Raw genomic sequence first — 25262 nt, 5'->3', positions numbered from 1 at the left:
GTTACTACATACTCCCTCTACACACTCTAAGATGGCCGCCGTATTTCCTGTGCCGGTGCATTCTAGGCAGCTGAGACGCCCACTGTACCACGTGGCACTACGTAGCGTGATGCCGACCCCTAACGTAACAGTCCGCGGGAAGCGAGGAATACTTATAAGCACCACTCTGATGGCAGCGCTGGTATTATCCGGCTTTGCAGCTTGGCGCGTGGGAGGTTTACCGGCGGACGTCCAGCGTGGACAGGTGAGTGATGGTGCTGTTTTGGGGTGGCCGCGCAAACAGCCTTATTGGCGTACGGACCGAGTGGGTCCAGTATGGATGGAGGCCTGGATGCTTTGATTACACCGTGACTCCTGCCATGGCCAGGTGTGTGACTCACGGTCTGTCTGGCTCCCAGTGCGCACTTGCGGACAGAGGCAGGGCGGACTGCCTTCTTCCCCCTCGGGCTGCAGGTAGACCAGTCCTTGATGCCACGGACCGTAATTGCTTCACTGGGGGTAGCTGTGTTATATGGCCTCTGTGACAAGGGAGGGGTGGTCAGTGTGATTTCAAGCTTCTCCACCATACTTGGACACCGATTTCAGCCATGTTCCATTGCCTTGCTGGACTAGTTAACCAGTGTTAAACTTACTGCTATTTACCTTGCCTCCAACTCTGCAGGACACCCCGATACTGGTGTCTGGAGCCCAAATACCCAATGGAGTGAGTTTTGCCCCTCAGTTAGGTGAGTTACCTTCTGGACATTTGACTCCCTTTCTAGGGAATGCTTTACATTTTATTTTACCACTAGTCTCTCTGTTAGCCGTCTTTGTAATCCAGTCTCCCTTTTAATCATGCTTTTTAACTAGGGGTTAGACTATACAATCCCTGTTTACTCACTAGATGCGCAACTGCGCTGAGGATGTCGGGGTGATATGACCTGTCTGCAAGATAGAAGTATCTAGTGACTACATACTGCTTTCATGTCATCCCCCTTCAGGTTACCACAAAGACTGGCGGGACTTCACGCTCGCGTCCATGAAGTGTGGTAGGTAGGAGTCCTGATGAAATGCAATGGATCAGTATTGACCACAATGCATGAAACATGTCGACCACACTGTGAGAGATGAGCTAAGCTCCACTGGACCATAAAGCCAGAGAGCGGCTACTCTGTTTTCTTTTAAGGAGGTGGATAACCACCCTAATAAAAAGTTTATTTGGATTATCCAACCTTTTTTAACGTCACCCACATCACTTCTACACTGTTTTTGTAAGGGCCCTCACACCCACGCACCATACGCCAGGAACAAAAGATCTCCGCTAAAGAGCCCCTTTATGGGTGCCCATCGGGTATTGCAGCGCCGACCCGACGAGGAGCAAGTCCATATGATGAAGCATGACACCTAGCTTGCTGGGTGTGTGAGGACTCTAGTTCCGACAAGGAGGATTTATCTCCCCCTACCTCCTTAACACGTTGTCCACCCTGAGGAACAGCATACTCTTTGCGTAATGTATTGACTGGGCACGTACGCTGGACCCTGTCAACAAGCCCTAACAGTCCCCTTTCTTTGCTAGAGAAGTTCAGTACTACCCACCAGGGGAGAAGTGTTGTTCCTGGCGCTCCTGATCTGGTCCCAGTTAGGTTGATGCACTTACAGTGTTCTCCTCTGTTCATGGGCAGTTCAGGTGGAAATTCATCGATGTATGGTCTGCACCCATTGGTCGCATTTCAATTCACGAGTGCGGCCTGAACTCCGAAAGTTAATTAGTACCAGCATCCCCTACTGGCATAGAGATTGTCGCAGTACCTCAAACAAGGCGTCAGCCCTTCCTGCATGGCAGTCCACACCACGGCGGCCCCTCTTGGCATAAAGGGTCAACGCTGGGCCCAGCAACGGTCTCGCCACTTGTTGTCAGTGTTCATTACCAAAGCGGCTCCATCTTGCATAAGGGGCTGTCACAACTGTGCGGTACAGGCTTTACGCTCCCTGCACAGCACTTTGCTCACAACTATCTTCATGGCGGCCCTCTCTTGACACATAGAGGCTGCCAACCGTATTCAGCACATGGGCAATAACCCGTTCGCTGCACCAGCCGTCAGCTTACACCTCGCACATGGAGTCCTCTTGGAAAGGCTCCCCAAGGACCACACTCCTTTCAATGCTCTCCGTCACAGGGCACACTGGTCTTGGCAAGCAGGCAGATGCTGGTGCTCCAAGCTTCAGACCAGGTGGTCTTGGTTTTTCTGGGTGATGTCCCATCACCCAGCATGGAGACTTGCAGACTTTGGACCCCAGTCCTGTTCACATGCAGACACCTTGCAAAGCTTTCCTTTCACACACAGCCCGTCTGGCTACTTGGCAGATGACAATATTTGGGGTCTCAACCAGCCCTTCTTATAGTCCATTTCCAGACACCAAATGTGATTTAGTGTTGGTGTTCTGCTTCTTTTGAAGTGCACCCTTCCTTTTTCTCTCTTCCTCTTGAAAGGCTGTCTGTCACAGTAGGAGGGACTCCGAAGCTGATAGTCCCACAACACAGGCCATGGGAATGACTAAAATCACACCTGGATGTTGGTCGCAGTATTATGTGACCAAAAGGTTAATCCTGAGCCCCCTGCCCTACTCTTAATGATTCTCTTATCAGCCCTTTCTTCTTCCTGAGATGTGTCCAGGCCCCTTCCTTGTAATCTCTCACTGGATCAAAGAGCAAACTTTGAAGTGCACAGGGGGAGTCTCAATCTGTCTGGGGGATTCTTCTACTCCTCATGTCTTCACCAGGCAGTCCCGAGCTTCCATAATTGGAACCCAGCGCCCGGCACGTAATGTACAATTACAGGCACACTTACACTCAGTCTGTAAACCCAGCGCACACACACTGTCCAGTACTGTTACATCCATGTATTGTGCCACTGTAGACACATACATTCAGCCCACACACTCAATTTGCACGCACTGGTCAGCACTGTAGCATTTTTGTATTGTGCCATGGTGTGCTACTTGCGAGTACAATACTAACAAAATGGCCGCGGAGTAGGAGCTCTCCTGCAAGAGCTCTGGGTTGGGGAGTACAGTATCAGTATTTATCCCTGGTTAACCCCACCTTCTTTCTCTCTCCCCTGCATTGGGTGTCCTGTAGCACTGGATCGCCCGAACCTATTTGCAACTTACCTCATCTTGACATTCAGCAGCCCCTTTGCCTCTGTTTGCTGCGATGCCCATGCAGTGACAGTCTCTGAGACCCCTGGTGAGTCTGGGTGGCAACTGCGAGGGACACATTGCCTGACGATCCTCGGGCTGAGTGCTGCTGCACCCGCTGCTCCCCTGTACATCCCGACACGGAGGACAGTGCTGAAACGGTCTCCGGGACCACTGGAGTACATGGGTGGTGGCCGAGAGGGACACATCGCTGGATGACACAGGGGTGAGTGCTGTTGCACCTCGCTGCTCCCCCGCAGGTCCTGACGCCGAAGACTGTGCTCCTCAGGTGGCTGGTCGGCGATTCACCACGCCGGAGAAAGCGGAGCTGGACGTTACCTTCCACCTCCGGGAGCTCTCGGCTGGCTGGCTGGCTGAGTGCGGGAGCATCTGTGACCGGTGACTTATTTCACCGCAAATATCCTCTAGGGGGAGCTGCTGCGGACAAATCCAATCGGGAGAGCTCCTGACTTGATGCGACCTACTCCCGGGGGATCGGGGAAGACAGTGGTGCCCAACGGCCCGGTGAGTGACATCGGGGTGAAACAGCCAAAGACGCTGCCACCATTTTCCCCTCAATGCTGCACAGCGTGGGGAGAGGTGCAGGCCGCCCAGGAAGGCATTGCAACGGCTATCTGGGGGCGCCGGCAGGCACAAAAACGGTTGTGAATTGCCAGGGCAATGTATATATTCCACCGATCTCTGATTTAAACTGGAATCGGCGCTGCCTGACTTCAAAATGGCGCCTGTGACGGACATAATGCCTCGGGAGGACTCTGGACCCTCTCACCAGCCAGTTCCTCTACAGCAGCGGCGGGAGGCATCCCCTATTCCCCGGTGGGCGCTCCATTTGAGCCTTCAGCAGCCCATAGCCCTGTCACACTACGGAAAACATTGCAGCTTTGAGAACCACGGAAAGATGCAGATGCCCACCTGAGACTGGGGACCGGCCGAATGGAACACCAGGGGCAGAATCTCTTGCCTGACCCCATATTGGCCCCCATGACATCAATCTGACTCAACTTGCCTGACTATAACATGGCAGCCTCTCCTCATTCCCTTTCCTATCCTGCCACCCTCGTCTTCTACACTCGCCCGTCTCTGGACTCAATGACCTTCGGTCACTTGCTGATCTTCACACTAAGCCGGCTGAGCACGTATCACATGGCCGATTCCTGGTGGAGCGGCTCCGACAGCTATTGGGGAGATTGGCTCTGGCACACCGCTATGGCTGTCACCTACCCAGCCAGACTTAGGACATTTGTCTTGTCAGTTTCTCCGCTGCTGTCTCCTTCCTGTGGTCTCCCAACTCTCCTTGATCCATTTTAGGTCTTGATTTTCTTGTTCGCTAGTAACTGATCTTCACACTAAGCTGGATGAGCATGAATCACATGGCCGATTCCCGGTGGAGCTGCTCCAACAGCTATAGAGGAAATTGGCTCTCGCACACCGCTATGGCCATCACCTACCCAGCCGGACTTCGGACATATGTCTCGTCAGTTTCTCCGCTGCTGTCTCCTTCCTGTGGTTTCCCAACTCTCCTTGGTCTTTTGTTGGGTCTTGATTTTCTTGCTCGCTAGTAACTCCTGTCTTGACTACGTAATCATGCTGTAACTAATGTGAACGATTTGTAACTTGTAACATGCTGTTTCCTTATGTGAAACGCTCCGATACCTCCGGGTCTAGCCAGCGCTACATAAAACTCAAATAAAAAAAGTACACACACTGCCAGCACACACATTCCCCATGCGTGCGCTTCACAACACTTCACCCTTCATGAAGTGTATTTTGCTCAAGCACACTTACATCCAGCACATGCAATCAGCACGCATGCACTGCACAGCACTACATCTTTGTGTATCCCTAGTAGATATACATCTCCCAAAGCTCTGCACTATCCCTATACTGTACCCTTCCTGGGCACATGTACATCCAGGGCAGAGTCACTACTCTTACGCTGCGCAGCACTTCACATTCAACCAATGTAGGCTAGGGGACGAGTTTAGCACAGAGCAGTGGTACTTTAAAAAGGTGAGTTAGGTGGTAAGCCTCACTCCAGGGTTGTCTAAAAAGGACTGATTTATACGTACTGATCACTACATGGTATGCTGCCACCACCGCGATCATGCTGCTTACCTCTTGGTAAAGGCAGTACCCTTCCATCACTATGAGGATAGCGCTTTGGGCACCCCTCTCAGTCGAACAAGACCTCAATCCATGAGACAGGCCTATGTCATGGCGCATATGTATGATCCATATTTGCCTATGACAACAATAAGAGCAGAGCAGGCCTTTTCTATTGGTTTGTTAAATTGTCATTCACACTTTGCTTCCGCCTACCACAGCATAGGCAAGTGGGTCATCTCACTTCAGCCACTGGCTCCCCTCTCTCTCTGTCAGATGGCATTTCATCTGCCATGAAATTGCACCTTTCACTGCTAGGGCTGGTGGAATGTGTGTGTCAATTTTTTTTCTTCTTTTAGGTAGAAGCACAGCTCTCTGGTTTGCTAACGACTTCTTATGGACATTCTGAAAGCTTCCCAGGGAATGCATTGCGCTCATTGCTTATAATTGGCTTGGTCTTTTTTCAGATTTGCTTGATTTTTATTTGCTGGCTTTGTTTTAGGCTGTCCAGCTAGAGTTTGTCTCTCTTGTGAAGCATAGCCTATTTACTGTATTCTACCATGAGTCATCGCTTTCTGTAAACAGGCCTTTACATTTTGTTCTAATCTTGTCACATTTACTGTGCATTCAACAGCAGAAGTCAAATGCCAGGCCCTGTCTTCCAGGGAGATTGGTGTTTATTTTTCTGTCTCTGACTTCAGAGTGCGAGGATTTATGTGACAGTCTTGCGGTGAAAGGAAATCCTTTTTTTAGCACGCAATACAATGTAAATGTCTGTAGATGAACTGTGCAGATATTCCAGAATATATCTGAAATAGGAAAGCAGAAATGAATCACTTTTTAATACGATCAAAACAAATCAATACACTAAGTGATGACATTTCCACACATTATCGTTTGTGCGCTGTATACTTTTATCAGTAAAACTGTATGTCTGTGCAAAGGTAACGGTCATTTCAATTGCAAATGTGTTGTCTGTAATGGCAGTGCACTACCACACCACAATATGCCACTCAACTCTACTTTACTCTGTGCCTCTACACTTTACAACACTCCACATCACTCCACGATACATCAGTCTACTCTATGACATCCCATTGTACGCCACTGCACTTTTTGCCACTCTTCAACACTGACACTCCACACCACACCATTCCGCTCTTTCCACTATCACACTTTACTCCACCCTATGCTACTCCACAACACTTTCCTCCACTCTAAGACATTCTATTCCAATCCGCTCTACTGCACTCTATGGCACTTTACACAACTCCCTGTATGCCACCTCACAGCACTTAAAACCACTCTACTCTGTGACAACTACCCCCATTCTACTCTATGCCACTCCATGACACTCTACTCCCCTATGCCACTCCTCTTGAATACGCTCCACACCCTAGAAAAAGAGAACCACAGGCAAATCATTCATATTTTACCAGTCACCTGCCTTTGGCAGGAGAAAGTACCGCAAGCTGCCATTTTAAATCAGAGAAAACCCACTCTTGTCTAACACGGGAGCTGTGATCATATGAACTGGGGCCATAGCAGTTTGTAGTTGAAGGAGATATGAAGGTTAGGTGAGTTTCGTGTCATTAGGTACACAGTTTCCAGCTCTGGTTTTTATGAGTCATACTGATGCATTGTGGGTTTTGTTGTCTTGGTTTTCTTCTATTAAACCTATTCAACTGACACACCTATTACCAAATGATTTGTAGGAGAATCCTTCTGGACTGGAGCCAGTGTAGGTGAGGACATGGAGGTTGGTGGTCACCCTAGGTGCACTTGGTGTTTCAGCAAATCCTGCATTTATGTTAACACTGTTGAGGTGTTTATTACTAAGCCCCTTCTAATCACTTTCCTCTCTGATAAGTACATGAGGGCATTTCTACTCACTCTTGCAATGTTTGAATACTGCATGCTACTATGCTGGTTAACATTCAACCCAAGGGGCTGCATCTGGAAACACAATAACACTAACTGGCTGGATAATAAACCGCAGCTGCACGGGTTACTGAATTACAGAACACAGAATATACTTTTTGTATCCTGCTACACGATCTGTCGGCTAGTGAAATCTAGTAGATCTCAGGTAGATTAGCGGTAGAAAGAGGCCAGCAGTGCCGCCACAGGAGAAATGTAGGTGTACAAACTTCTGAACACGATGTGCGGTGTTTCATCAATGCTGCAAATAGTGTGATATGTAGGAAAACCACATTAATTTATGATACAGCACGTGATCTTTATGAAAACATTCGACTTCATTCATGCAAACCTAAGCACCCATGTAATCTGACAGACAAAAGACTTAAAAGAAGCGTAATCCTCTTAGCATGGTTGATATACCAACAAAGGACGCATAAATTAAATTCCACAAAACAGAATACCATAACTTTGCAAAACAGGATCAAGTGGCTAGCAAGATGTATAAAACTTTAGGGGAAAAAATAAACAACAGAACAAGTAAAATTCTCATGGTGGTAGGTGATCATCTGAAGGCCCTCAGTGGCTCCCATGTATTTCATCGCCACTACACTTTGGCTGTACGAAGAGCACGAAAGACCAAACACTCCCTGGAATGGGTTTTAAAGGATATAGTAATTTTCCTGCTACATTCAATACCTACATACTGTATTTCCTACTTTTCAGACAAAACTGTGCTTTGAGTTCTCTCTTAGCTTGGTAGTTGTAAAGTGAGAAAACAAGTTTTACTAAACATTTGGCCAGCCCAGTTCCACCACACCTCTTATTCCATGCCTAGGATTCTGTATTCCGCCTGCAGTCCCACTGAATGCTGCTGTTTGTCTGGTTAGTCGCTACGTATGGACCAATAACTCAAGATTTAGAACTCGTCTTTGACATGTTTTTCTTCTCAATACCTGTATGCAAAGTATATCCCATCCCCTTTTTGTGGGTAGCAAAGATAGTGCAGTGGAATTTGTCTTTCTACAAATGAAGGAATAAAAAAAATGAAATAATAAAAACCGACTGGGTTGCTGAATATAAAAATAAAACCACCCATTCGCTTTAAAGGACACGCAAACGTCATGACTGCAAATGATGGGATTCAAACCTTCACGACTTCAATCACAAGAGTAATGTTTTTAAAAACCTTTTATTTTATCCTAAGAGTAAAACATCACAAGAAGTTTATGCCAGTGATCAAGTTCTTCATTTTAAAATATTTTCCAGTTATTATCTGACAGATAAAGACCATCTTTAAGGACACTAAGAAAAAAATCTTAGGTTTAATTAAACAAGTAATCAACATTGAAAGGTATTTAGTGCACCACCTAATGTGATGTTTTTAGCACCTTAAAATGGAAATGCGCTTAGGAAACTGGTTCTCGGCCTTCACTTAAAAAAAAACCAACAACTTTAAAGGCTTTTTTTCACCTCATTCTGAATTACACTTCCTGGTTGAAGACTCAGCCTGAAGACCCCACACTCTGTTCCCTCTCATGCCCACTGTCCTAAAGTGTAGCAGGCGTCAGCTGGGGCAGCCACTACTAGTGTGCTTTTGTATCCGAAAAAAATAATTACTTTAACTTTCTAAATATATGCTGTGGATGTTACTGATCCACGCATTAGATTTTCCAAATCGTCTCGCACCTGTAATTGCTTTTATGTTTAAAAGCGGCTCAAAAACTCTGCTATAGATAGTTTTTAAAGGCCAGGCTGAGATCAGGGCATCTTCCCCTCACATGGTTTAGTAATGAATAGTATTTGCATGTCCATGAGGAACCAGTGTCACAATCGCAGTGTTGTTAGGAGCCACTGGAGAAGAAGGTTGGTCCATGCCAGATATCCAGGCAAGGCGCATAAAGTATATTTGCATACAGTGAATCTAAATGGAAATAAGTGACATAGTCACTGGTTATTCTGATCCTCCTGGACATCTGGAAGCTGAATAGAAAACAAGATTTTAAGAAAAGGACATCGAAAAGATATTTTTCACAAAATAGTTAATTATGGCTAACAGCAGCTAAAATAGTCATAAAGTATGATGAAAGAGAAGACCATTCCACAAAAGGAGGAGGGGCTACCTTGAGATAAAGAAAGATTTTAAATGATGTTAAAGGAAAAACAACGTGATCACTGCAGTGGTGAGGAGATTGTTCTGCGAGCGCCACTGTGGACGTGCCATTTCAAAGGAAGACGTTTAAGAGCTCTCTGGCACATCCACGCCAGCACACTGAAGGTGCTAACCCTTTCCGTGTTATTGTTCCTCCCTCTTCTTCGCTGCAGTTGCCTTTCTGTTGAGAGACCGCCACAGAGGGTGCTGGAATGGGTACACAGTACTTGGCTCACTGGGGAACATCTCAGCATGTCTGTCTTGGAAGAATCCTTGACTCGGATGTCACTGAGCCTCCTCGAAGGTGCAGGATCATCCCTCGGTACTTTACGTCATCTAGAGGCAGGTGTGGCCTTGTGCCAGGATTGCAGAAGTCACCTTAGTCGTAATGAAAACTCTTGGGCATGCCACTGCCAAGCCTCTTCCTGTCTGGGAAGCCTGGGATCTGCAAACAGGAAGAGAAGAGCAGAATAAACGATGATGCAATCTCCAGATTCCCCTGATACACCACGATGAACAGTGACTCCACCAACCAACAGCCGCGAGCCATCGCTCACAAGTCCTAAGCCTAAAGCTGTAAAGGCACACTTGTTTTTCTCCCAACAGTAGCCGTGCTGATCCCCATCTCTGCCCTGCACAAGATTTTTCGGGATCCCTGGTTAAAAACCTGAAACCAAGTTTAGAGGATTCATATGCAGCTTCTGATCCACGATAATGTAGCTGCCACAGATGTATGCACTAAGACAACATCATAAACAATGTAGGCAAGCCTGGAGAAATTCATTTATGTACAATGGTAAAAACAATTAAAGTCTAAAGGGATCAGAGATGACAGCAGATTTCAGATCAATGAACACATTTCAGAAACAAACAAAAAGCAGCAGCCGGTTGACAAAAGAGTAGTTCTTGTAAGAAAAGTTGCCTAGGGGTAGGAGGTCATTCAGTGAAAGACAACACACTAGGATTTCAAAGTGCTGTGATTTCTCACTCCCACTGAGATCACCTCTTGTTCCTGGAGGACTCTGCGATTTACTCATTCGATATAGTTACAGCAGAGAAACCGTCAGCTAACTGAGTCCCCGTGGAAACCCATGAAGACAGAGCTTCTAAATGTATCGTCTACAGAACTGGACTATCAAGGGGTGGTCTCCTAATCCTCCCATCAGCTCTGGCGTGCGGTGCAAAACATTAAAAAGGGAATACACTCGACAGAGGTGATATAAAGGGATTTTACCTTTGCCCAAGAATGTTTCCATTCCAACTCAAAGTTTAGAACGGAGGACTCGCCGTACTACAACTTGCTGAAGATTCTCCCTAATTTTCCTTTTGCGATCTAGTGACGTATTGACTCACTATTCTGGACAATCAACAGAGTTTCTTACTAAGATACAAGGCATTCATTGCACTTTTACAAAAGTATTCATGTACTGTGACTATTGCACTCTGTAAACAGACTATCAGATTGAAAAGAAAAACGAAAAAAAGCAAGGATGGGCAAAGACAGCAAGTCCTCCTATTGGCTTTACCAATGCTTTTTGCTGATGCTGTGCAGCACCGAATAAAAGCTCTAATGCATGTTGATGAATGTGCATTGGAACATGCACGCATAAGTGCACGTGCATCCTTACAGAAGGACACTGGCGGGATATTGTTTTTTTTTTTTTTTTTAGTTTGAATGCTATATTATCCATGTGGCGACCGTTTACAGAATGTGTTCTTAGTGATGATGCCAAAGGTCAAGAAATGCGAGGATCTTTGGTCACTGATGTGAAAAGAAGTACACTCTACTGCATTCTTAGATGTTTACAGGAAAACAGGATTGCTGTAGTGAACATAATAAAAAAAAAACTAGAGTCTGAAAACACCTTTGTCTACCAAGTGCTCAGTGTAATTAATGTAGGTGTAAAACATCTTGTGAGTTTACTCTGCAACACTTTTAGTGAGTTTGGCACTGCAACATGTTCCATGTTAGAATTCTTGCCACTTGGTGGGCAAAGAAATGTTGAGGAGAAATTCAGGAAATTTCATTTTGTAGTGCATGAGAAATGGCTGGCAATGATGAATAGAAATGTCCCTTCACGAACCATGGCATTTGAAATCAATGATTTCTCACTGAGGTACTCTGTACGAGTTCCAGATCCCTTCCGTAAATGGGAATTTTCTCCGGACTTTGTAAAGAACTGCTTAATTTTTGACCGCTTCAATAACTGAGGGCATATGCGCCCAGTTGAACACATATTTTGGAGAACCAGTACCAGAGATTTGCAATCTTCAGGTGCACCAGTATTGGCATGGAAAGCTATGTCAGTGGCCAGAGTTAGCAAATTGTTTACTTGCTGTTTTGGCGTAGCCTGTCTCAAGTGCCAATGTTGAGAGGGTCTTTTTGCACATAAATGATTACATGGGAAGGAAAGAGCAAGTGTGCATGACCAAAGACTCACTATATTGTATAGTGCACTACAATAAGTTTGAATTTTAACAACGTATTTGAACCTCATACACCATGTATGCACACTATCTATACACATGCACTATCAGTTCAGAAAGCAAGCAATAATAAAAGAAAAACGTTCCATAAACACAGGAAAAACACTGTTTCTGTTGCTTTCAATGGCGCGAAAATTTGTAACCACTGATAAATATAGTTTTTTTAAGGTATTGAAAACACTGAAAAAATCCCACCAAAATTTAACAAACATAGAAACTGAAAACAGGAAAGCCTAATATTAATGCTTTCCTTTCATACTCAGTCCTCCTTCACGTTATTTGTCCTTCCCACATGTGAATAGCTGTTCACTGATTCAAAGGATCATTGAAACGTTTTAAATACAGCACTATCTAGGGGATGCAGAAGACCCACAACTTCGCCTTCAGGACATGTTCAGCATCACACAACTTTTAACCCCTTCCATGCTCATGACGGAACGATTCCGTCATGAGCATCGGTTGAGCTGTGCTCATGACGGAACCGTTCCGTCATGGCCCCGCCCGCGCTCGAACCCTTCAGCACCGCGGGGGAATCCGCGCAGCGCTGAAGGGGTTAAGGAACTTCCTCAATAGAATGCCAATTATCTAATCAGCTGAAATTAAAACACCGTCTCTTGCGCTAATGTGCAACAATCTTCAAGTATTTAAAATACTGAAAACCTTGAAGGATAAAACCAACAGAAAAGTATGAACAAGAGTCACATTTCTGCCCATTCAGCGAATCAAGGATAAAAAGAAAGAATGTCCATGATTGTAAGCACATACGACATATGTGTAGATGTTTAACTATTTAAGTGAGTGAAGAAGAAGAATGACAAAAGCAAAAAAGGACATCAAATAATCATGATTAGAGTTGTTATTTAGGTTAGTAAACATGTTTTTCTATTTGCAAAGTGTTTGCCGAGAGAGTAGATATTCAGTGCTCAGGAGTGGTAATGATTAATGAACATATTAATGAAAATCACCGTACAACCAGTATTTACAAGCATTTCAAAAGTGAGATACGGTCTGACTTTCTTTAGAAAATTCACTGTCTGCCCTTTCAAAGGTACAGATGTTGAAAGGTTTGGCACTGCAACCTGAGCAGGTCCAATATCTGTACATTGATGCAGGGAGCTCTAGGGCTGGCCCAGAAAGAAAATCTGACCTGAAGCAGCTCCCATTAAAAATAAGAAGCCGCACTCGGTTCAGAAATAACTGATTTGGGAAACAAAATGTATAGTGACATAATCTGCACAATGGCCATCAGAACAGAGTACAGAATCAGGACAGAATACACAAACACCTACCTGAGTACTGTCTCGTGAAAAGTATCTCTTCTCGATCACCTGGGGAAGAAATCAGAAAGATGTGTCAATGGTTATGTGTTCTGTGTGTGTGTGCCAAGCTTTACTAGGAAGGTAGGGAGATATTCCCAGAACTGTTTAGTTCACTACTATAAGACTACCAGGATGGAGAGAAATGGCACTGGTGGTAGACATCAGCCAATGGACACTGATTATTCGACTGACTTTAAATGAGGTGCATTTGCTTCAGTTGGAGTGTTCAGTCCCTAAGGCGATTTCTCCAGAAGTTTAAGGGTGGACTGGTGGTGGTCTTGATACATGGACCATACACCGTTAAAGGCCTAGTCCATAGGCCCTCTAAGTGTGGCTCCATAGTTTCAATATGTAAACAAGTGAAAGGACAGGGGTATTATGGAAACATTCAGATTTCTACAGGGGAAGAAAAACCAGTATAAAGATGCACACTCACTGGAGGGTGGAGGGGGAGGGGGCTGGGGGATAGGGACTGGGGAGGGGAAGTGACGGGGTGGGGAGAAGGGGGGAGGAAACTTTAAAGCGGAACGCAGACACCCTATTATGTTCGTAGCAAAGGTACAGGTTGAAATATGGTTCGGTACAATGGCCTACTTGTCACCGCTGCCCGGCCTCTGGGATGTGGGCTAACAAGCTGTGTGCGAAAGCCTAATGGCCACGCAAGGAATGGCACTGGCAATGGCGGTGCAGGATCATTATGTATGTAAGCTGCTTATTATATTGTTCTGCAATAAAAACGGTTTAAAAAAAATAAATGAAAAATAAATAAAGATGCACACTGTTCAGCTGAGCACTCCTAGAGCCAAGAATACATGAACGGCATGTGAAGCTCAGAATTAACAATAGTAGTGATTGTATGGAGCAGCCGAGGGGCAGAAGCTAAAACATTGTTGGACAAAAACTTTACATAAAATTATAAAAGCCAAAGACAGACACATAGAAACAACTGCACAGGGGGTATATTAAAAGGGGTACAACACCACAAAGTTGTCTTCGAGTGTGGTTGTATTCTATGCTTTTTCATAAAGAATGTTCCTTAATCGAAACAAACCAAGCAGGCCTGACTATAGTCTACTAAAGCACTGGCTCTTATCCAGACTAGTCCGCAACCAGTGACCATTCAATCAATGAATCAGGGGGTTTAAAGCACACTACTCACCCGTGAGGGTCTCAAGGCGCGGGGTGGGGGTGGGGGTACTGGGGTGCATCTCCGGATCAGCCGAAGAGCCCGGTCTTGAGGCTCCTCCTGCAGGTGTGCAGAGTGGGGGCGCATCTGATGTTGATTGGGAGCTCGTTCCAGGCTTTGGCTGCGATGTAGGAGAATGCTCTTCCACCCACTCTGGTTCTGCGGATGAACGGGGTTTCTGCTAAGGCGAGGTCGGCGGAGCAGAGGTTCCTTTTGGGTACGTGGAAGGAGACTCCTTCATTGAGGAATTTGGGTCCACTGTCGTGGAGGGATTTGTAGGCGTGGATAAGTAGCTTTAAGGTTACTCTCTTGTCGACGGGGAGCCAGTGGAGGTCTCGCAGGTGTTGGGTGATGTGCTCATGCCGTGGGATGCAGAGGACGAGTCTGGCCGCGGTGTTCTGGATGGTCTGGAGTTTGCGTATCAGGGATTTTTTGATTCCGGCCTAGAGGACGTTTCCGTAGTCCAGTCTGCTTGTAATGAGTGCATGGGAGACTGTCTTTCTGGGCTCGGGGGGGGGGGGGGGTGGGGGGGGGGGAATCCACTTGAAGAACTTGCGGAGGATGTGGAGGGTGAAGAAGCAGGCGAGGCGACGACGTTGATCTGTCAGGTCATGGTGAGGGAGGAGTCGAGTATGATGCCGAGGTTCAGGGTATGGCCCGTGGGAGGGGGAGGTGCTGGGGGTGGGGGGTGCCGAGTGCGGAGGTCCACCAGGTGTTGTCCCACGCAGAGGGGGAGGGTCCAAGGACTATGACTTCTGTCTTCTCCGAGTTGAGTTTCAGACAGTGTAGGAAGCTGGCTCTGTATATACTATACCAAAGTGAGGTATAGTGTGCACAGAGTCCAGTGGAACCCCAAAGGTAGGCAGAGGTAAAGTTAGATAGCACCTTACTCTCTATTTGTGGTAGTGTGGTCGAGCAGTAAGGCTTTATAAGAGAACAGTGTTAAGCATTTGTTGTCCACACTCAGTCAGCAAATGAATTCACACACTCAAAGACTGAACTTCAGACCAATTGTTTTTGTATAAAAATATTCTTTTAGGTATTTTATTTCCTAGAACCAAGCAAGCCTGGCACAGGTAAGTTGCAGTAAATATACAGTTGTAACACAGTTTGGATTGCAATTGTTAATGTACTTTGATTTGATTGCAGTAGTGTTACTGATAATGCAATGCTTTTCAGAATACAGTATATATACTTTGTATAGGATTTTTAGTAAAATTACAGGTAAGCTACTTTTGAGTTTACTTTTCATACACAGTGTAGTATACCTGGATACTACACTGGGACATTTCTGGTAAACAGGTAAGTAAAATTGTTTTTGTTAGTTAGTACAATTTTAAAGAATTTCTTTAGGTTTTCCAACTCCACACTTGGAAACTTTTCATACAAAAACAGTTAATGTTATCCTATGGAGGAAAATAGTGTTATTGGTTTAAAGGTAAGTACTATGTTGTGGGAGTTGGTGTTCTGGGGTTAGACTCAGGGGTCCCCTAGGGTCAAGGATGCACTCTTATTACACCCTCAGCTGCACTAGGGCGGCCGAGTACTAAGTGCTGAGGCCCAATGTTATCAAATGAGGGATAAGGGGCCTCCGGTTGGTGGCTGCTGACGAGCAGGCCATTGGGTTGTGGGAGCAAAGCTTCTGGACTTAAGCTCTGGGCAAATGGGGGTTTAGGCCAGCACAAAAGTTGCACCCACAGCGGCACTTGGGCAGCCGGGTGCGGAGTGCTGTTTTGGCGTCGGAAGCCCTGTAGCTTTTAATGGGGAGTCTCTGGTTTCCAAAAGCACTGCAGGCTCGGGGACACAGGTCTTCTGGGTGCGACCACCACTTGGAGAGGTAAGTTGGGATGATGAGGGTTGGTTAAGCACCGTCAGTTAGGCCACCAAAGGCCGTGGGGCGTCGGGTGCTGGGGTGCTTTTTTAGGGTCAAATCGTCTTACCAGCTCCTGGTCGCGGTTGGGGGGACCTTCCGGTTTGAGGTTGCAGGCGTCAGCTGGAGGCTTGAGACAGGTCAGGGGTCGCCGGATCTCGGGTCAGGATCACTGGGGAGACCTCCTATTGGTATTAGGCCACTCGGGCCATGGTCGTCGGGTGCAGACTTGTGGAGCTGGAGTCTGGTGTTTGAACAAATCCGGTGTTCACAGGAGACAGAGTCTTTGGGATTAAAAGCAGGTAGGTCCTCCAGGTTTCTCGAGGTTGCTGGCTGCAGGACACACCAGGATTTTACTGGAGCAAGTTCGATGTGGGGACAGGCTGGTAGGGCTAGGGCCAAGTCAGTGGGCGTCCTCCTCTTGTTAGCTTCGGCGCGGCTGTTCGGTCTTCTTCGTCTTCTTTTCTTCTTGCAGGTTCTTGTCTGGGGAAGCAAGGTTCAGGGATGCCCCTAAATACTAGGGGTGTTACAGGTAGGTAAAAAGGTTGGGACCAATGGGTCCCTTCCCTGGGGTCGGTACACCCCCTATTATGCCACCCTCCAGTGGGAGGGGGGCATACGCCTTTCCCTGGTTGGCTGGGTCCCCCCATCTGCAAGATCGCAGGGACTGACAGTTGTGCTTCACCTCGCCTCCCTCACCTGACAGGTGGAGTTGGCAGAGGTGGGCACACCTCAAAGTGGGGGTCAAAACCAGTGGGGACCAGTTGCTGAAAGCAGCAAGAAACCTGGGGAAGCTCACAAAGGCGGCAAGCCTTTGAAGCGTCCCCTTCGTGGACCCTGCCCATCCTGGGGGAGGAGGCTTGGCACCTCGTCCCAGGATTTGCATTGTTTCAGACCCCCAAGAGCAGCAGGCTCTCGACTCAGGGGTCCAGAAACATGTCTGGTGGTGGCAGCTGAAAGCAGCCACTCAGCCTGGTCACTAGTGGTACGTCGTTTTTCAGGGGGCATCTCTATGATGCCCTCTGTGTGAAATTTGCATTACTGCCCACACTGGCATCAGTGTGGGGTTAATGTGCTGAGAAGTTTGATACCAAACTTCTCAGTTTTCAGTGTAGCCATTATGGTTCTGTGGAGTTTGTAATGACAAAACTCCCAGCACCATATACTCTTAATGGCAGCACTGCACTTACAATGTCTAAGAATGGACTTCGACACTGTAGGGGTACAGTGCTCATGCACCTGTACCCTCACCACAGGTATAGGGACACCCAGCTAGAGGGGGTGACTGATCGATGCCAAAGCAGTGTGTTGTAGGCATGGCACACAGGTATGTGTGCCATGTCGACTCTTCACTTTGTTCTGCACCAAGACACGCAGCCTGCAAAGGCAGTATGTGGGTGTAATGGTAGAGGGCCTCTAAGGGTGGCATAATAAGTGCTGCAGCCCTTAGAGGTCTTCCCTGGTCACGGTGCCCTGGGTACCTGTGGTACCATTTACCAGGGGCTGGCCTATGGCCAGAGATGCCAATTGGGTTTGGGTTAGTTTTGGGGAAAGAACACAAGCCCTGGGAACCTAATTGGCAGGGACCCAGGGCACATCAAGTCAAAAGTGCATCTGTAGTCTGGAAAAAAGTGGGGGGGTTCCTGTAACAGAAACCCAGATTCTCATAGACAGCTGCTGCTCATCCAAGCTGCAACATCTTTCATTGCTTCATTAAAGCGGAGTCTGGTGGTGCTGGGTGTCGTCGGCGTAGGATACAATGCTGAGTCCATGCTTGCCGACGATGGTCGTGAGGGGGGCCATGTAGATGTTGAAGAGCGTGGGACTGAGAGAAGATCCTTGTGGTACTCCACAGTTAATCTTTGTGGGTTTGGAGAGAAAAGGCGGGAGTCTGATCCTTTGGGTTCTACTGGCGAGGAAGGAGCGGAGCCAGTCGAGGGTGGTTCTTTGTATTCCGGCATCGTAGAGTCTGGCTGCGAGAGTGCTGTGAGAGACGGTGTTGAAGGCTGCGGAGAGGTCGAGTAGGATGAGGGCTGTGGTGTGGCCTTGGTCGAGGAGCGTGCGTATGTCGTCAGTGGTGGCGAGGAGGGCGGTCTTGGTGCTGTGGTTGCTGCGGAATCCGGATTGGGAGGGGTCGAGGATTTTCGATGAAGTTGGTCAGCTGCGCGTTGACGATCTTCTCGGTGACTTTGGCTGCGAAGGGGAGGAGGGAGATGGGTTGGTAGTTCTTCAGGCCTGTCAGGTCTGCGGAGGGTTTCTTCAGGAGGGGCTTGACTTCTACACGTTTCCAGTCGTCTGGGAAAGTGCCGGATTCCAAAGTGGTGTTGATGGTGCATTGTAACTGGGGCGCAATAGCGACTGCGGCTCTGTGGAAGATGTGTGGAGGGCAGGGATCCGTGGGGGATCCAGAGTGGGTGCTCTTCATGGTAGTAGTGATATCTTCGGCGGTGACCGGGGTCCAGGCGGTGATTGTGGTCCGACTGTCGTTGCTGGGGGAAAGGGTGGTTTCTGGAGTCTGTTTGCACCATTGTGTCCTTTATTAATGTACTAGCCAGGTCCCAGGGTTACTGGGTTGTCTCTTGTTTTACAAATATAGCCCTGAACCAGGGCAGATTTAACGGACTAAAAACTTTGTACCGCTTCCTAGAAAGCCGTTGTCCTCGTCTTGAAATAACTTGAGTGGAGCAAATGTTCGGCCATGTACAATAGCTTTATGAACAAAGCAGGCATATTCTGCCACAGTTCAACTACCGCACTGGGCATACATGGATTTATCACGGAGTTCTAGAGCAATCATCACATGTCTCAAGGACACCTTCTTCTTTCATGATAAAGGGTTTCAGTCAGGGTGATTCGGACTTTTAGATTATGCAAGTTAATATTTGAATAATAATAATATAATACTTCTTTATTGTTTCAGTTAATTAAAACCATAACAATATTGTTATTAAACCATGAAAGAATTACAATTATAATAATATTTCGTAAACAAGAAGATAAATTGGCGAAAAAATACATACCGATCATAGAAAAATCTCATCTTCAACAAGATTGCGTTTAAAACTGGTCTAATAATTATAAAACTAGAGCTGACCTTTGTGCAAATATAGAAGTCATACAAGGCACCAATTACGGAGAAGTGCAGTGGTGCCTTCTGAGCATGGCCAAAACGTATTCAATACCATAGCCTCCAAGACTAAGCTTGATAATTACATAACATTAGATTAAGCATTGGTCAGTCTGTGCAATTCAACACCGGTCAGTCTGTGCAATTCCACACCGGTCAGTCTGTGCAATTCCACACCTGTCAGTCTGTGCAATTCCACACCGGTCAGTCTGTGCAATTCCACACCGGTCAGTCTGTGCAATTCCACACCGGTCAGTCTGTGCAATTCCACACCGGTCAGTCTGTGCAATTCCACACCGGTCAGTCTGTGCAATTCCACACCGGTCAGTCTGTGCAATTCCACACCGGTCAGTCTGTGCAATTCCACACCGGTCAGTCTGTGCAATTCCACACCCTGTGCAATTCCACACCCTGTGCAATTCCACACCGGTCAGTCTGTGCAATTCCACACCGGTCAGTCTGTGCAATTCCACACCGGTCAGTCTGTGCAATTCCACACCGGTCAGTCTGTGCAATTCCACACCGGTCAGTCTGTGCAATTCCACACCCGTCAGTCTGTGCAATTCCACACCCGTCAGTCTGTGCAATTCCACACCCGTCAGTCTGTGCAATTCCACACCCGTCAGTCTGTGCAATTCCACACCCGTCAGTCTGTGCAATTCCACACCGGTCAGTCTGTGCAATTCCACACCGGTCAGTCTGTGCAATTCCACACCGGTCAGTCTGTGCAATTCCACACCGGTCAGTCTGTGCAATTCCACACCGGTCAGTCTGTGCAATTCCACACCGGTCAGTCTGTGCAATTCCACACCCTGTGCAATTCCACACCGGTCAGTCTGTGCAATTCCACACCGGTCAGTCTGTGCAATTCCACACCGGTCAGTCTGTGCAATTCCACACCTGTCAGTCTGTGCAATTCCACACCTGTCAGTCTGTGCAATTCCACACCTGTCAGTCTGTGCAATTCCACACCTGTCAGTCTGTGCAATTCCACACCTGTCAGTCTGTGCAATTCCACACCTGTCAGTCTGTGCAATTCCACACCGGTCAGTCTGTGCAATTCCACACCGGTCAGTCTGTGCAATTCCACACCGGTCAGTCTGTGCAATTCCACACCGGTCAGTCTGTGCAATTCCACACCTGTCAGTCTGTGCAATTCCACACCGGTCAGTCTGTGCAATTCCACACCGGTCAGTCTGTGCAAATCCACACCGGTCAGTCTGTGCAAATCCACACCGGTCAGTCTGTGCAATTCCACACCGGTCAGTCTGTGCAATTCCACACCGGTCAGTCTGTGCAATTCCACACCGGTCAGTCTGTGCAAATCCACACCGGTCAGTCTGTGCAAATCCACACCGGTCAGTCTGTGCAAATCCACACCGGTCAGTCTGTGCAATTCCACACCGGTCAGTCTGTGCAATTCCACACCGGTCAGTCTGTGCAATTCCACACCGGTCAGTCTGTGCAATTCAACCGAGGGGGGTCAGGTCACTTTGCTGGTATCCCGCCCTCCACTCAGTGGCTCTAATTATCTAGATTATGCAAGTTGAGCAGCCCTCATCAGGTGTTTTCAGAGAGTAAAGAAGCACGGCCACCTGTCTCTCAACATGGGTGAGTATACATAGGATTACGATGATAATGGTGACTTCTGATTCTCACTGTACTGCGACAGAACACAATCAAAAGAACCAGCGATATGTATTACAGTCTCTAGCACCAAGGGCCATACCACCCTTATACCGCAGTGAACACCACTACACACCTCCCCTTCCACAATAATCCATACACAATAGGAGTGAAGACAAGTGAACCATCACACAGAGACAGTGACAGTAAGAGAATCGAATCAAGTCAGTCAGTCAGTCAAAAAGTCTTTATTCGATTTGCATCATAAAAGACATACTACACATATTAGACAATTCGACTACAAAACAATTCATGTACAATACAAAAATAGACTGTAAAACCTTTAAAATGGTAGATAAAATAGTAGATTAAAAATGATCACATCATGTTAAAAAATACAATAAAGTGCAAAAAGAGACGTGCCGTTTATGCCATGGACCAAAGTAGATACTATTGTGTGGCAGCAGAGAACACAGATTACGGCTTCAATTTCCTGGCCCTAAGGATCCATGCCCAACTAATAAATTTAGCAATACCAATTACTATAGGAGTGGAAGTATCGGTTTTCAAAATTCTACTAGCGACCTGTGCAGATCGAGTGCTCATTAGTCTGCATGCAGGTCGAAGCCAGATACGTCTAGGAAGTTGATAAGTTGGGCAACAAAAAAGGAAGTGGTCCATGGTTTCAATCTTGTCAACACAGAATGGGCATTTATCACTACCAAGAGGACTCCAACTTTTGGTGAGTCCTCGCAGTGGTAGAGCGCCCACTCTGAACTGGTGATACAACTTACGATCTAGGAACTTCAAGATGGTATCCCAGTAACTTTCATAGACAGAGTCCTCCTTAAAAACTAGGAAAGAAGCAGTCATTGTGGAACCTGTAAGGGAAGCACATCTCCTATTCTTAATGTAATTCCAGTACGCATCCTTAAGCACCTTTTTTGCCGGGAAGACTTCTGTATCAGGGTTAACCCATAGATCACGCATCCCGAGATCATATAACAGGGTTTTGATGCTAGACAACCAGGGAATCCTATGCGACCCCTCCAACCCTTTGATCTCCAGAAGGGCTTTTGCATAGTTAGATAGTTCAGGGGTCGTCCACAAGCGGCGCCAGAACGCCAGGGGTCTATACCCTGCGCAGTCCTCTATAGGCTGAATTCCCAGGTCAAACAAAAGAGGGATGCGTGGAGTGGATTGGGGAAGCCCAATAGCTGACCGGAGGAATTTATTCTGGGCAGTTATCAATTTGAACAAATTATTAAAGCCCCAGATCTCAGCTCCATATAAAATTGCAGGTAAAATCTTGGAGCCGTAGATCTTCATGAGTGGGGCTATTGGTTTTGTTAAAGAGTGTTTGTGCTCTTTCAACAAAGCTCCTCCCAACTGGGCATGCTTGAGCGCGAGAAGATCCAGCTGGTGAGACCAGCTGCACGTCTCGCTAAAAGTGACTCCAAGATAAGTAAATACTGCCGTTTGGGATAAGTTGACACCACCCAAACACACCTCCGCCTTAACCCGCCGAGGGCCACGAAAAACCATAAACTTGGTCTTCCCAACGTTTATTTCCAACTCATGCTCGCGGCAAAAGATCTCGAAGCGAGACAGGGCCAACTGCAGTCCCTGTCTCGTCCTCGAGATCAAAAGGGTGTCATCCGCGAACATGAGCAGGGGAATCTTCATTCCTGCCAATGTAGGTGCATCTGTAGGGCTATTTAAGAAGTAGTTTACAACCCCATTGATAAATAAAGAAAACCGGGTGGGTGCGAGTACACACCCTTGTCGTACACCTTTGGATACTTTAAATCTATCGGTCAGTTCCCCGGGTTTACCCCATCGGACACGGGCGTACGTATTTTCATGTATGGTGACCAAAAAAGAAACCAGATCTTTTGGCATGCCCATGTCCAAGAGAACTTTCCATAGCTTGTCCCTCGGCACAAGGTCAAACGCAGACCTTAAGTCTACAAAGGCTGCATACAATTTGCCTCCCCCCAGAAAGACAACCTTCCAATACAGAAGTACTACCCTAAATACTTGGTCCAGGGTCCCAGTGTGGGACCGAAACCCTGCCTGAAGTGGAGACAGCACGTCAAAGTCAGACATCCAAATTTGGATACGACCGAGTACAAGGCGGGCAATAATTTTTTGTACTGCGTCTGTTAGACTAATGGGTCTGTAGTTACCCGGGGCAGAGCGATCGCCTTTCTTGTATATCGGCAGTATCTCTGCCCCGAGCCACGAGTCAGGGACTACAGCACCACCCGCAAGGGCGTTAGCCAGGAGGGTCAAGTAAGGAATCCATACATCTTGTTCCTGAATAAATAGGTCAGGAGGGATACAGTCAGGTCCTGGGGCTTTACCACTCTTGATCGAGCGTAGGACTAACTTGGTTTCATCAGGGGTAAAGTTTAATGTATTTTCAACAACTAGAGGACAAGAAAACTGCCTGTCCGTTAAAGCACCAACCTTAAATTGTTCCTCAAAATACGCTACCCATTGTTGTGGTTCTACTTGATTAGAGGGGCGAATATCCGAGGGGGAGTTACCCCATTTAAGGAGATGCCAGAATTGGACCATGTTGCGATCATGACAAGCCTGATATAAATCCCTCCAACGCTCCTCATCCCAATTTTGCTTGGCCTTGTGTTGGGCGTTTTTGTAAACAAGTCTACACTTTTGGATGATAGAAATAGAGCCTGATTTAATGGCCTCTTTCAGGGCACTTTGAGCCATTCTGCAATCCTTGTTGAACCATGTACGTGGTCTCAACTCTTTACCCCTACCGGTGGCGGGTTGGCTTTTCACCAAAAAAGTTTTGAGCTCCGCGAAGAGTTTGTTGTGGGAATCCCGGATGTTATCCTTAATCAAGTTTTGGGATTCCATTTTATTAAGTGTGACCAGGGTACTGTTGATTAATTCCCTGATGGCCACACGTGAATATTCACAGGTGGCAATCTTCGGCCATCTCACCCTTCTAAGATCGTTGGTAACAATGACCTCTATAGGGGAACTGCCATCTGGGTAGGTAGGGGAGGCTGCAAAAGTATTAACCTTGATACACAGTGCAAGGGGATTGTGATCACTCTCGACTCTACTTACTACCACCATGTCGTCTATGAGTGGCCACAAATCCAAGCTGGCTAATATATAATCAATTCGGCTCCCTGACCTACCATTGTCAAATGTAAACCTCCCCATCCTGTCAGATTTAGTTCGCCCATTTACTGCTCTCATGCCCTGATTTAAACATAAACCCTTCATAAAAAGAGCAGCTTGAGACCATTTGTTAACTGGTTCCAGCTCCAACATGGGAACACCCCAGGATGAATCTTCTTCCTCTGTGAAGTCCCCACAATCGGCCCCCAATGGCTCAAAACAAACATTGAAATCTCCAGCCACAATCTTGTACGTGAACATAGAAGCGGTCTCCAGAAAATTCTCCAGTAGTAGACAAGTGGGAGAGCACTTGCCTCCCGGGAGACCTCTTACATAGATGTTAATTATAAGAAAATCGGGGCCGCTACAAGATTTGACCCCGATTATCAAAATATCAGGACTATCAATTGGAACCTCTGACACAATAACACCTTCACATTGACGGATCCAGGTGGTTAAGCCCCCCATGGGTCTGCCTCTATGGCTTTTAACAGCAGGTTTGTGGAAATTCAAAAACCCTGTACGAAAGTGAGGATGCAGTGCCCAAGTCTCCTGAAATGTCCATATTTCGAACTCGTCAATAAAATCAGCCCAATCAGGGATCTCGAGCCTTGACCCCAGCCCTGCAATATTCCAGGAGCCCAATTTTAATGTAGACTTCTCGACCCTGGTTTCAGCTGCTTGACCCGAGACATGATGAGAATCGAACGTTTCAACAGATGGTATCAAGATGTGACCAGGTGAGATAATCAAACAGGAACGATCTTTAGGGGGGGGTGTCTTGATCATAAAATCGTGGCTCAGATGACAATAAGGACCCACCAACCCTAGAGCAAGCACTGGGGTACGTAGGGAGCCATCCATGTGTCAATCATTATCCTCCAGTGTAGAAAGAATATCAAAGCGGTTGAAAGTCGCGAGGGGCATGTCAGACCTGACGGGAAATGTTGGAAAATTACAATTTTCCCGTAGGGGTTGTAAAAAGCCTGGCCTATAAAAGAAGCCCAAAGGGAGGATCTTAATTGTGTTAGGGGCATGGGGGAGGTGGTGGGCAGCTTCCAGTATGTACTTGACTAGAGCAGGTGACCTGAAGCTTAACACAAAACAATCCC

General features: G+C 46.9%; 1 protein-coding gene across 1 annotated transcript in view; it reads right to left on the bottom strand.

The window, feature by feature from the left end:
* Positions 1–8397: 8397 nt before the first annotated feature.
* Positions 8398–25262, bottom strand: part of RABL3 (RAB, member of RAS oncogene family like 3) — an 89831-nt gene continuing 72966 nt past the window's right edge. The window contains exons 7-8 of the mRNA XM_085621043.1: positions 13150–13188; positions 8398–9818 (exon numbers count right to left, since the gene is read on the bottom strand). Of these exons, the coding sequence (XP_085477169.1) occupies positions 9753–9818; positions 13150–13188 (105 nt within the window). The 3' untranslated portion in view covers positions 8398–9752. The remainder of the gene's footprint in view (positions 9819–13149; positions 13189–25262) is intronic.

This window comes from Triturus cristatus, chromosome 8 (assembly GCF_964204655.1).
Source record: "Triturus cristatus chromosome 8, aTriCri1.1, whole genome shotgun sequence".
Classification (NCBI taxonomy): Eukaryota; Metazoa; Chordata; class Amphibia; order Caudata; family Salamandridae; genus Triturus; species Triturus cristatus.
This window is presented reverse-complemented; position numbering and strand designations above follow the sequence as displayed.